This window comes from Coregonus lavaretus, assembly GCF_964263955.1.
Source record: "Coregonus lavaretus genome assembly, chromosome: 40".
In the NCBI taxonomy this organism is placed as follows: domain Eukaryota; kingdom Metazoa; phylum Chordata; class Actinopteri; order Salmoniformes; family Salmonidae; genus Coregonus; species Coregonus lavaretus.
This window is the reverse complement of record NC_140027.1, coordinates 4706370-4717962: the sequence shown is the minus strand read 5'-3', so window position 1 is coordinate 4717962 and position 11593 is coordinate 4706370. Positions and strand designations below refer to the sequence as shown.

At 44.1% G+C, this 11593-nt stretch overlaps 1 protein-coding gene across 1 annotated transcript; it reads right to left on the bottom strand.

The window, feature by feature from the left end:
- Nucleotides 1-6293: 6293 nt before the first annotated feature.
- Nucleotides 6294-11501, bottom strand: LOC311113636 (cell division control protein 6 homolog). The gene is made up of 9 exons (XM_084156905.1): nt 11430-11501; nt 10385-10680; nt 9893-10162; nt 9444-9643; nt 9056-9210; nt 8748-8854; nt 8091-8331; nt 7462-7696; nt 6294-6869 (listed from the first exon to the last, which is right to left on the bottom strand). Exons 2-9 carry the CDS (start codon nt 10650-10652, stop codon nt 6639-6641), a joined length of 1707 nt encoding a protein of 568 aa, XP_084013031.1. The 5' UTR covers nt 10653-10680; nt 11430-11501; the 3' UTR covers nt 6294-6638.
- Between the last annotated feature and the right edge of the window lie 92 nt (nt 11502-11593).

Genomic DNA, 11593 nt, shown 5'->3' with positions numbered 1-11593 from the left:
TACCCTAAATTATTTCCTAAATTAAGTGTCATTTAAGGCTGTGATCTGTGCACACCTTATAAGATAAAACCTTACCAGATAAAACATTACAATTGTCTCATGATGCTTAATAACTCTTAAGTTGAACATTTTCAAAAACACAATAGGCCAACACATCTTTTTCAAAAACAAATATTTGCTGTAGGTGAAGCAGAGTAGAAAAATAAATGCTAATTTATTTATATTATTATTTATTTATTATTTTTTTGTGTGGGTATTTTACCCACTTTTTCTCCCCAATTTCGTGGTATCCAATTGGTGGTAGTTACAGTCCCTATCCCATCGCTGCAACCCCCGTACGGACACGGGAGAGGCGAAGGTCGAGAGTCGTGCGTCCTCCGAAACACAACCCAACCGAGCCGCACTGCTTCTTGACACAGTGCCCGCTTAACCCGGAAGCCAGCCGCACCAATGTGTCAGAGGAAACACCGTACACCTGGCGACCGAGTCAGCATGCACTGCGCCCGGCCCGCCACAGGGGTCGCTATAGCGCGATGGGACAAGGACATCCCTGCCGGCCAAACCCTCCCCTACCCTGGACGACGCTGGGCCAATTGTGCGCCGCCCCATGGGTCTCCCGGTCGCGGCCGGCTACGAAAAATAAACGCTATTTTAAGGTTGCCGAAATTGTGGGTTCGATTTTGCACAGCAGTGCAAAAAATATGTTTGAAACTGCAATGACAACTGAAAGGAATTATCAAGATAAATAAATATAGAAGGGAGGGAGGGTAACTGTCAAATAACATCATACCAGGGCTTCAGCTGAAACCAGGTAGTAGGGGACTACTGATTTCTAAATCAAGTATCAATTCTGGAACGAACACGTTGCACTGCAACGCAAACGTACTTCTAAAAGCGTAATGCAAAAATCATCTACCTGCAATGATGGAATTCTGGCCTGAGTTTCAAATTGGAGGCTGCTCTACCTGACACAGGCACTGTAAAAACAGAAGACAAGACAGTGGTTGAGAAACACATCCGGAAGATCTCAATTGCATACTGCTTGAGTCCTCTCTCCTCGTCTCCTTCTCAAAACCCATTAGAGGAGAAGGTCAGAGGGGAGGAACTTCTGGCTTTCTCATCCAATGGGTTTTGAGAATGAGACGAGGAGAGAGGATTATGCAATTGAGGTCTTCCCATACAGTACAACAAAGGCAGGGCAACAGAATCAGTTATGATAATAATATACATATCACATACCATTTGAAAAACAACAACTTTGAATTTGTATACCTGAGTTTCTCCAGTGTACATTGTGGATCCTCCAGTACAGCAGAGAGCAGCTTCAGCCCCAGAGTCTCCTGGGTGATTGTAGCTCAGGTCCAGCTTCCTCACATGAAGGTTTGGACCGCAGCGCTTCAGCTAGAGAACCACAGCCTTCCTCTGTGACTCTACAGAATGACAAACTGCAAAAAATATGAATTTCACTCTAAGTAGTAGGTTGGAAGTAGGCTAGCTATCCCTGTTACAGTGTGATCCGTCTCAACCACGTTGAGTGAAAAGATAGTAACAAACCATTTGACTTGATGCTTAAAATGTATGTGAGTTAGTTCACTTTAGTAATTTTAATAACATCATAAACTAAACCTGAATTTACTAACCTGAGTGTCTCCAATTTGCAGTTTGGACTCTCCAGTCCAGCAGAGAGCAGCTTCACTCCTGAATTCTGCAAGTCATTGTCACTCAGATCCAGCTCTCTCAGGTATGAGGAGTTTGAGCTGAGAGCTGAGGCCAGCATCTCACAGCATTGTTCCGTGAGGTTACATCCTTTCAGTCTGAAGAGGAATACATACAGTACATGATCAACACAAATATTTCCTAGTAGGTTTTTAATGCATTGGAAGGTTAAAATCAAAAAGGTACTCACAGAGCTGTTCTGGAGGCTTTGATCACTGGCAACAGCCTCAAAAGACCTTCCTCTGATTTGCAGTATTTCCTTAGGTCAATCACATCCAGCTCTTCTTCTGATGTTAGCAACACGAATGCCAAAGCAGACCACTGGGCAGGTGAGAGTTTGGCCTCTGAAAGACTTCCTGAGCTCAGGTAGGTTTGGATCTCCTCCACTAGAGAATAGTCATTCAGCTCATTCAGACAGTGGAACAGATTGATGCTTCTCTCTGGAGAGGGATTCTCCCTGACTTCTCCTTGATGTACTTGACTGTTTCCTCATTGTTCTGTGACCTGCTTCTTGTTTTTGTTAGTAGGGGCCGTAAGAGAGTCTGGTTGGATTCCAGTCAGAGGCCAAGGAGGAAGCGGAGGAACAGGTCCAGGTGTCCATTCTTACTCTGCAAGGCCTTGTCCACTGCTTTCTTGTAGATGATGGTTGCAGGTATCTCTTCAGATGTCGGAAGATTTCTGCTTGTTTCCTGTTCAACCATGAGATTGACATTCTCGTTGTTGAATGTCTGAAACACATAGACAGCGGCAAGAAACTCCTGGATGCTCAAATCCACAAAGCAGTACACCTTCTCCTGGAACAACCCACACTCCTCTCTGAATACACTGACACTTCTGTAACATCAATGCCACATTCTTCCAGGTCTCCTTCATAGAAGATCAGATTGCCCTTTTCTAGTTGTTCAAAGGCCAGTTTCCGAATCATCTCTTTTGTCTTTTTTAATTTGTGAATATGTCTCAGCATTTTCTGGTCTCTTTGGATATTTCTGGTTTTTGAGTCATATGTTACAGTTCAGGAAGTGTGAATACATTTGAGTCAGGGTCTTCGGCATCTCTTGACTCTCTGTTTCACGCAACAGTCTCTCTAGAACTGTAGCTGAAATCCAACTGAAGACTGGTATGTGGCACATGATGTAGAGGCTTCTTGAACACTTCAGGTGTGTAATGATTTTGCTGGCTAGGCTCTTGTCACTGATTTTCTTCCTAAAGTACTCCTTCTCTGTCACCTGGTCAACACACTGTGGAGGGATGTGACTGGCAGCTGCTGGTCGGGAGGTTATCCAGATGTGAGCAGAGGGAAGCAGATTCCCCTGAATGAGGTTTGTCTGCAGCACGTCCACTGAGGTTGATTTTGTAACATCACACCAGGTCTCGTTGTTCTGGAAGTCTAGGGGAAGTCGACACTCATCCAGACCATCAAAGACAAACATCACTTTGTACTTCTTGAAGTCTGAGATTCCGAACTCTTTTATTTCCATAAGAAAGTGATTGAGAAGGTCAAGCAAGCTGTGTTTTTCCCCTTCATCTAATTCAGCTCCTGAAAAGGAAGTGAAAATATCAACTGGATACCTTGATTGGCTTTTCCTTCAGCCCAATCCAGAATGAACTTCTGCGCAGAGACTGTTTTGCCAATGCCAGCAACTCAAAGATGTCGTTGCATTTGATCTGTGTCTCTTGTGTTGCTGTCTCAATCTGTCTCACCTCCAGGCTCTGTCGTAGCCGGCCGCGACCGGGAGACCCATGGGGCGGCGCACAATTGGCCGAGCGTCGTCCAGGGTAGGGGAGGGAATGGCCGGCAGGGATGTAGCTCAGTTGGTAGAGCATGGCGTTTGATTCCCACGGGGGGCCAGTATGAAAAATAAATTAATAATAATAATAATAATAATAATAATAATAATAATGTATGCACTCTCTAACTGTAAGTCGCTCTGGATAAGAGCGTCTGCTAAATGACTAAAATGTAAAATTTAAAAATTTAAATGTTCATTATTGACTTACACCCTATGTGATGTAGAGCTCTGTGTAGATCTTATTGAGAAGTGTTAGGTTTCCTTGTGTAGCCATTCCTTCAAACACACATTCAAACTTCCTTTTGAAGTTGAATTTGAGTTTAGGTTGACACACAGCAAGCTCACCTAAAAGATCTGAAAATGACAAGAACAAATGTACTTTGAAGCATACTAATAAAAGTATAGTACTTTTAATACATTTATTTTTGTAAGGACAGTGACGACATCAATCCAACTGTCTGTGAGCATATTAAATGGAACATTAAAGACTAAAGGTGAGAGATCTTACTGTTCTCCAGTGTGTCAGCGAGCTCCTTCTGGTTCATGTTCCTCAGGATGTGCAGTGTGATCTTCAGAGCCCCCTCTCTGGCACTGCTCTCCTGGTTCTCATCTTCACTGTACACCTACTTCTTCCCCTGACTGTCAGAGCATTCTGGGTGATCTGGACTCAAAATCTTCTTGAACTTCTTTCATTCACTCTTTACAAACGTGATGAATTGGTCTTCAACAAACTGGAATAGGCAAAAACGGATATTAATATGTAAAGAACAAATATTATTTATCTGAAAGTTTAATGCTGTAATCATATTTCATAATTTGTATTTTCCTGGTGGATCATTGAGCCTTGTGGGGTTTAAATAATAGACAGTAGTCAGAGGTTAAAGGTCACAAAGATGTCACAAACAACTATCCGTTCACCTTTAACTGTAAGACATGAGTCAGATCACCTTGAATATGGAGGACACTTCTGCGTAGACCGGCCACTGTTTGCTTCAAAATATCTATTAGAAACAAATGAGAACAAGAGAACACAAACCAGACAAGCTGTTGATCAGTAGATATATTTTCTGTCTTGAAGTTGAACTGAGGATCAATAGACATGTCTGTTTTCATGGACAGACAGCTGGGTACAGGTGAGACTGGTCTCTCCTGCTGGATTTGGCTTCAACACAACAGAGACAGATCTTCAGTCTAATGTCTTCTGACTTAGCCTGGGTACCAATTAATATCAATATTAGTGATAGATGTGCTGTTAGGAATCTGTCAGTCCCATACATGCAACTCACCTTCCAGCTTCATTGTACGTATCAACTCCATCAGAGACCCTTTTTTGGAGGCTGTTCCCCCCTCCGCTCTCTCCCCAGACTCCTTTTTCGAGGCAGTGCCACCCTCCGCTCTCTCCCCACTCATTTTTCGATGCAGTGCCCACCTCTGCTTTCTCCCCATGAAGACTCCCTTTCGAGGCAGTGCCCCCCTCCGCTCTCTCCCCAGACTCCTTTTTCGATGCAGTGCCCCCCTCTGCTTTCTCCTAGAAAGACTCCTTTTCGAGGCAGTGCCCCCCTCCACGCTCTCCCCAGACTCCTTTTCGAGGCAGTGCCCCCCTTTGCTTTCTCCCCAGAGAGACTCCTTTTAGAGGCAGTGTGCTCATATTGTGTAGAGAATAGAATTGTGATGACAATTAAAGGCCCACTCCTTCATTTGAAAAACAACAGTGCGGCAGCCCACTACATGGTTTGCTATAGTGAATCACGTTCATATAAAAATGAATAACAGCAGTGTAGTTATCCAAGCTAATACAGTCAACATTGTTTATGAAAACTGCTAAGAATGATAAAAGCTGTACTACATTATGATCTCTGAGTGTTGGCAAGCAGGCGGTTGTGAGTTTTCACCCATGTTGAAATGGAATTTCCACTCTGTCACACAAACTGTGTAGAACAGTTTTCTGCAGATCGGTGATTTATCATGTTTGTTTAATATCTTTATAAATACCCATGTAGTTCAGTATTATATTTAATTTGACTGCCATGTGGGATTAAGTAAATTGTATTACTATCCAGATCAGATGGTCATGAATAGTCAAAGGCATATAGCTGGCATTTAGGCTATATTTGGTTCTGACCGAAACCTACCGATAACCATTTCTATGTTTAGAGCATGTATCCCGTAGTTACATTTACAGGAAATGGCATTTTGCATTGTGTAGGCTATAGGCCTGGGCAATTTATTTAGGTACCCATGCTCAAGTATGCATCCAGAAGAGCAAATGTGAATGAATTGTGAATAAATAAAACACCCTTTACACCACCACCTCTGATGGCTTAAGTAACTCGGACTACAAAATCAGCATGCTTTTCACAAGAACCAACCAGGAGGAAATACAGAAATTGCATCTGAACTCACAATATGGATGACTTGATCTGTGTTGATATCGTTTCCAAATAGCAGCTCAACCTACAATTATTGTGGGTACTGTATTAGATTAGCTAATGAAGTGCAGGCACCTGCACTTAACTTTGTTTGCTTCCCCCGGTTGTTTGGTTCACTTGTGTTTTGTCATTGCACCTGTTGTTTTTGTATACTGCATATTTCATAGAAATACTAGCAGGCAGGCCTTTTATTTATTTTGAGTAAGGAAAAAGGACTAAGGCTATATTTCCTCATAAAGTTAATGATTTTGATGGGTATGCCTACAGTTTACAAAAACATTTTTCTTTTTTTTGATGCACCATGTTTAACAAAAATAGTAGGCCTCTTGCTGAATTAAAATAAGAGCAACAATTGTTTAAAATATGTGTACATTAATTTATTACAATATAGATGTACATAAGGTTCTCACCCCCAAAAATAAATAATGAGCAGTTTAAACTCAAGTTAAAAGCAGCTGGTCAGTTTGGCTGACCATCTGAAATGTTTCCAGTCAATGTTAATCATCTGCTAATAAAAATTGTACAATCACTGCAATCATTGTTCTGAAAAAGGTAGTCATAGTTGGATATGCATCACAACACCAGGAAAAAAAGAATCCCAAAAATCATTAAAAAAGTAATAAAAAAGGTAAAAATAAAGATTAATCTGGTTCAGTCAGATGATGGAGAAATTGATATCATCATAGGGGTAAAAGGTGAGAGGTCATGGTAGGCCAGCGGTCAGGATGCTGCCCAGCAGGGTGCGATCCTTCAGAGCGTTCTCCACATCCCTCTCCTCAATCTTCAGAGAAACCTTGGTGAGGCGAGCCTCCTTGGCTTTTTTCAGGGCAAAGATGCCCCGGCTCTCCAGCAGACTGCAGAGGGAGAGGCACTCCCCCTGGCCCACGCTGCCCACCTGTCTCTGGGCACACAGACGGCTGTACACCTCATGGAGCTGAGGGATAGAGGAGAGTCAGACTTGAGAAAGAATGGTACGGACCTTCAACAACCCAATGACTTTTAGTGTTAAGCAGGTCAGTGCAAGAGAAAACGTCTAACTGTTTAATTCTGACTAGCTTTAAATTAGACTTGTGTATGATGCATGTACACAGAGTATACCAAACACCTTCCTAATATTTTTCCCTCAGAACAGACTCAATTCGTCAGGGCATGGACTCTTCAAGGTGTTGAAAGCATTCCACAGGGATGCTGGCCCATGACTCTAATGCGTCCCACCCAGCAGCGTTGCAGTTCTTGACACAAACCGGTGCGCCTGGCACCTACTACCATACCCCGTTCAAAGGCACTTCAATCTTTGGTCTTTCCCATTCACCCTCTGAATGGCACACATACACAATCCATGTCTCAATTGTCTAAAATCCATGTCTCAATTGTCTACGGCAAAAAAATCCTCTTAATGATTTATATACTCAGTGTAGTACAAAATTAAAAGCAACAACAACAAAAATGCTAATGTTTGCTCTCAATTTACAAACGTGTGTTGTAGTATCGTGTTGGCACCGATGCAGTGGGCCAGTCTCTCTCACCTTGCCCAGTGGGATCTCCTTGTTCTTGCCGTTGCGGGTGAGCAGTAGCAGACAGCACACCAGGAGTTTCTGCTGGAGGGGGAAGCTCTCTCCCTCGGAGGAGGACATGCGGTCCCCGTACACCTCCGACAGCACCCTCGCCACCTGGGGTATGCTCACGCGAGACGCTTTAGTTTCTGCTGTGGGGCTGGCTGCCTTCTTTCGGTTGTCAGATTCCACAAGCTCTACAGCTCTCCTGTAACAGAGGAACCGGCGTCATGCTACTTTATTTTCTCATACAAAACTTCAACCAGTTAACCAACTGTTCCCCGGGCGCTGAAGACGTGGATGTCGATTAAGGCAGCCCCCTCCACCTCTCTGATTCAGAGGGCTTGGGTTAAATGCAGAAGACACATTTCAGTTGAATGCATTCAGTTGTACAACTGACCAGGTATCCCCCTTTCCCATACCAATTATCCAAGAACACTTACAACTAGCCATAGTAAATGCACATTTTTGGTTGCTCATTAAAAAAAATTATTTTTATGGGCAACCCAAATGTGTCCTAAGAAGTCATCATTGCAACCAACATGTTATTTAGTATTAATACAGTGTATTTAAGATATTATTTAGTCAATTCATTCCCTTACCGGCAGATATCCAGAGCTTTGCGTGCATCTCCCGATACAGCAGACACCTTCCTGGCACAGAACTGCACGGCCGATGGGTCTAGTAGCCCTTCTCCAGACACCTGTGTGAGTCTGTCCTGTACGATGGCGGCGAGCTCCTGGCGGCTGTAGGGAGGGAAGTGTAACAGCTGGGGGCGACAGCGAGGCAGGGCCTGCAGCCTGGGGAGGATCCTGTCTGTCAAGTCCAGAGCGTTGGCGATACCTAGAATGGTACGACACCCCCATTACACACTGTCATTACACCTGCCTGCATACAGGAAGACTAAGGACAGCCCATATGAGGAAATGGCTATGAGAGTTAAAGATGGAATTTAAATAGAGAAAAGGGTAGACATGTATGAAGTTTTAGGGTGAAATCTTCAGATGAATCCTTAGATAGATATTAATAATAATAATGCCATTTAGCAGACGCTTTTATCCAAAGCGACTTACAGTCATGTGTGCATAAATTTTTACGGATGGGTGGTCCCGGGGATCGAACCCACTACCCTGGCGTTACAAGCCCCATGCTCTACCAATTGAGCTACAGAGGACCACAAATTAGAAATTGTAAAGTCCAATAAATGTATACTAGAGATGGTATATATTGTAGAACACTGTATATTTGGGGGTTCTTACCGATGAGACAGAGGCGGGACTTGGGCAGGTAGGGCCACTCAAAGATAGTGTAGAGAACGTCTTGGGCCTTGCTGTCCAACTGATCCATTTCATCCAGGACTAGAAGACTGAGGAGAAAGAGGGTTAATAGACAGAACTTATCGGTCAGCAAAATGTAATTCCTTTCTCAAATATATTTTTAAAAAATGTACAGTGTAAATTCAGAGCTGTTGGACAAAGACAACTTTAGAGATTAACTCAACTTTTTTTTTTTGGCGAAAGGTATCGTGGATTTAGGTTTTAGTTATATACAGTAGCTAGATACTCACACAGTGGGCCCTGTGCTGGTCAGCAGTTTCTGCAGCTTGGTGTCGGTGTGGCCCCCGGAGGCCCCCAGCTTCTCTGCCAGCAGGGGGAAGATGGCGTGGGAGCTACGCAGAGCCATACAGTTGATCACCACTGTCTGAATCTCCTTCAGCTCATCCTGGATCAAGAGAGAGGAAATAGTTAAATTCATATAACAGAAATCAATGGGGTTAAATTTACACAGGGTTCAGTGCTGTACACAAGCAGTGGAATTAAGTGATACTGCGCCTTATGGTAGAGGTGGAAGGCCATTTTAGAGTATCGGGATCCACTCAAGATCAACGCGAGGCTAATGCTAACAATTAACCCATCATTAACAAAGCGGAGGCTAACGCTAACAACGGTGCTAACCTTCATATCCTGCAACACACAGTTGAGGCATGCCGTCTTGCCGGTGCCAGGGGCCCCAGAGATGTAGAGGCTGGCTGGGCTGGCGTTCAGGGCCTTGTCCTCCAGGAAGGAGCGGATGGAGGACCTCTCAGCCTCCCGGGATAGCAGGCGCTCTGGGACGGCCGTGTGGAGGGCCTGCTTCACACTATGGAACTTCGACTCTGGAGAGGGATGGAGAGAGGGAGAAGGGGTTAATAGTCTGCTATAAGTCTACATGAACATACAGTATGTAGATGAGGGAAGTGATCATTTCTTGAATTGTGAAGTGAACATTAGCATAATGGCCAAATCAAATAAAGGCACACATTTCTCTTTGGAGTTTTACGCTTTTCATTTGCGTTTGAGAAAAAGACAGGAGGAAGAGAACGTGAGGAAGAAGAGAAAGAGAAAGTGAGGGAGACGCGTCTTACTTTCAGCAAAGAGGCGGACCACCGGGGCCTTCTTCTCTGATCGGGGACATGATGGGCTCCCACTGGGGGTCTCATGCAGTCTGCTGGGGGAGGGCCTGGGGCGGGAGGTGGGGGAGAGGGGCTGCCGTTTGGGGGACAGGAGTCTCCTCGGGGATAAAACAGGGGAGTTCTCATCAAAGCCCAGCTTGCGGGGGGAGGCCAGGTTAAGGCGGCTCTGTTTGGGAGGAGAGCCCAGTAGGTTGGCACTGAGGTTACAGCCATTTTCATCTCCTGAGAAACACACAGAAGACGCATGGTTAGGTTAGAAACAAGATGTCAGTCTTTTGGATAGCAGGTCATGTTTACATCATGGGTGGAAATAATTACTTAATTTTGAGCAGGGTGGTTTATCAGCTTAAATGTTGCACAGAATATGTAAAAACCACAAACTACCTAAAGTTCTAGACAGTGAAACATCGTTTAAAAGTTGGGTATAATAACACAATCCCATACCTGTGCGTTTGCGAGGGCTGAGGGGTATTCTTGGGGTCAGCCTTGGGCACAGAGTGATGCCTTTGAGGGCCATGGGCCCATATGAGAGGGGCGTTAGCTGGATCCTCTCTGGAAGGGGCTGCAGTTTAGGAGCCTCCATGGGGCAGGGGGACTGGGTCTCCTTCGGCTGGAGTGTGCTCTTGGAGGGGGTGCTTTTTGAGTCAACCCTGGAGGACTTGCGTCTGGGGAACTTGAGGATGGGCTGAGCCTGGGAACGTGTGCTGGGCATCTTCGCTGTGAGCACTTAGTGTCAATACCTGTTCCAAAAGACAGAGGGGGAAGAGAAGGTCAGTCATTGTGACAACACCCATGAATAGATAAGACAGCAAGAAAAACACTCGTCTTATGTTCAAGAGTGACTTGAAATGAGTGAATACAGAAGAGGTACATAACTGCATAATAGTAAATGACACCATCCATCCTAGCCGTCAGGCCTACCCTGATCGAAGTAGTTCCAGTATTTTCCACGCAAGTTAATGTTATTACTGCTCAACATGACTCCCTCTCTTCACCAGTGTGTGCGGCATACGTTGTCTTTGTGCCGTCGTTGCACTGTTGTAAATCAACATTACAAAAGTAATCCCGAATGTTCGACTTGCTGTATACTAACAATGCAACAAACAACTCGCCAATTTCCGGGGCAATCAAAATGGTGTGAATTCTCAGTAGCTACTGTATCTGCAGAGACTCAATGGCTACAACAATACGTGTCCTCATTTGTGGCGCCAAAAGCACAACTATTATAAAACACTGAAATGGCGTAAAATAGAACACTCAAAGAAAACAGGACATATATATATATTGGTGTATTCGACAAACGGTTTAATGTGACTAACTAGTTAAACTTGACTGACTACTTGATAAAAATCCCCCCAGTACGCTACGGCAACTCGCTAGTCAATATATCTCCCCCTAAATTCTGACAAAACATTCAACAATATATCGTCAAATCAAACTTACTGCTACAAGTTTACACATTTTAAACATGCATTGAAAGTAGTGATACCTTATTTTAGTTCTTGATTAAGACGTATTCGGGCTATTCGTCTTGATGAATCTAGTGTGAGGTGTGTCTGAGGCGACTAGAAACAAAACTTGCGCCAAATGTCTCCACAACTCCTCCCACAGTCAGCTGGACTTCCCGCCACTAACGTCTGATTGGTCCTTCTT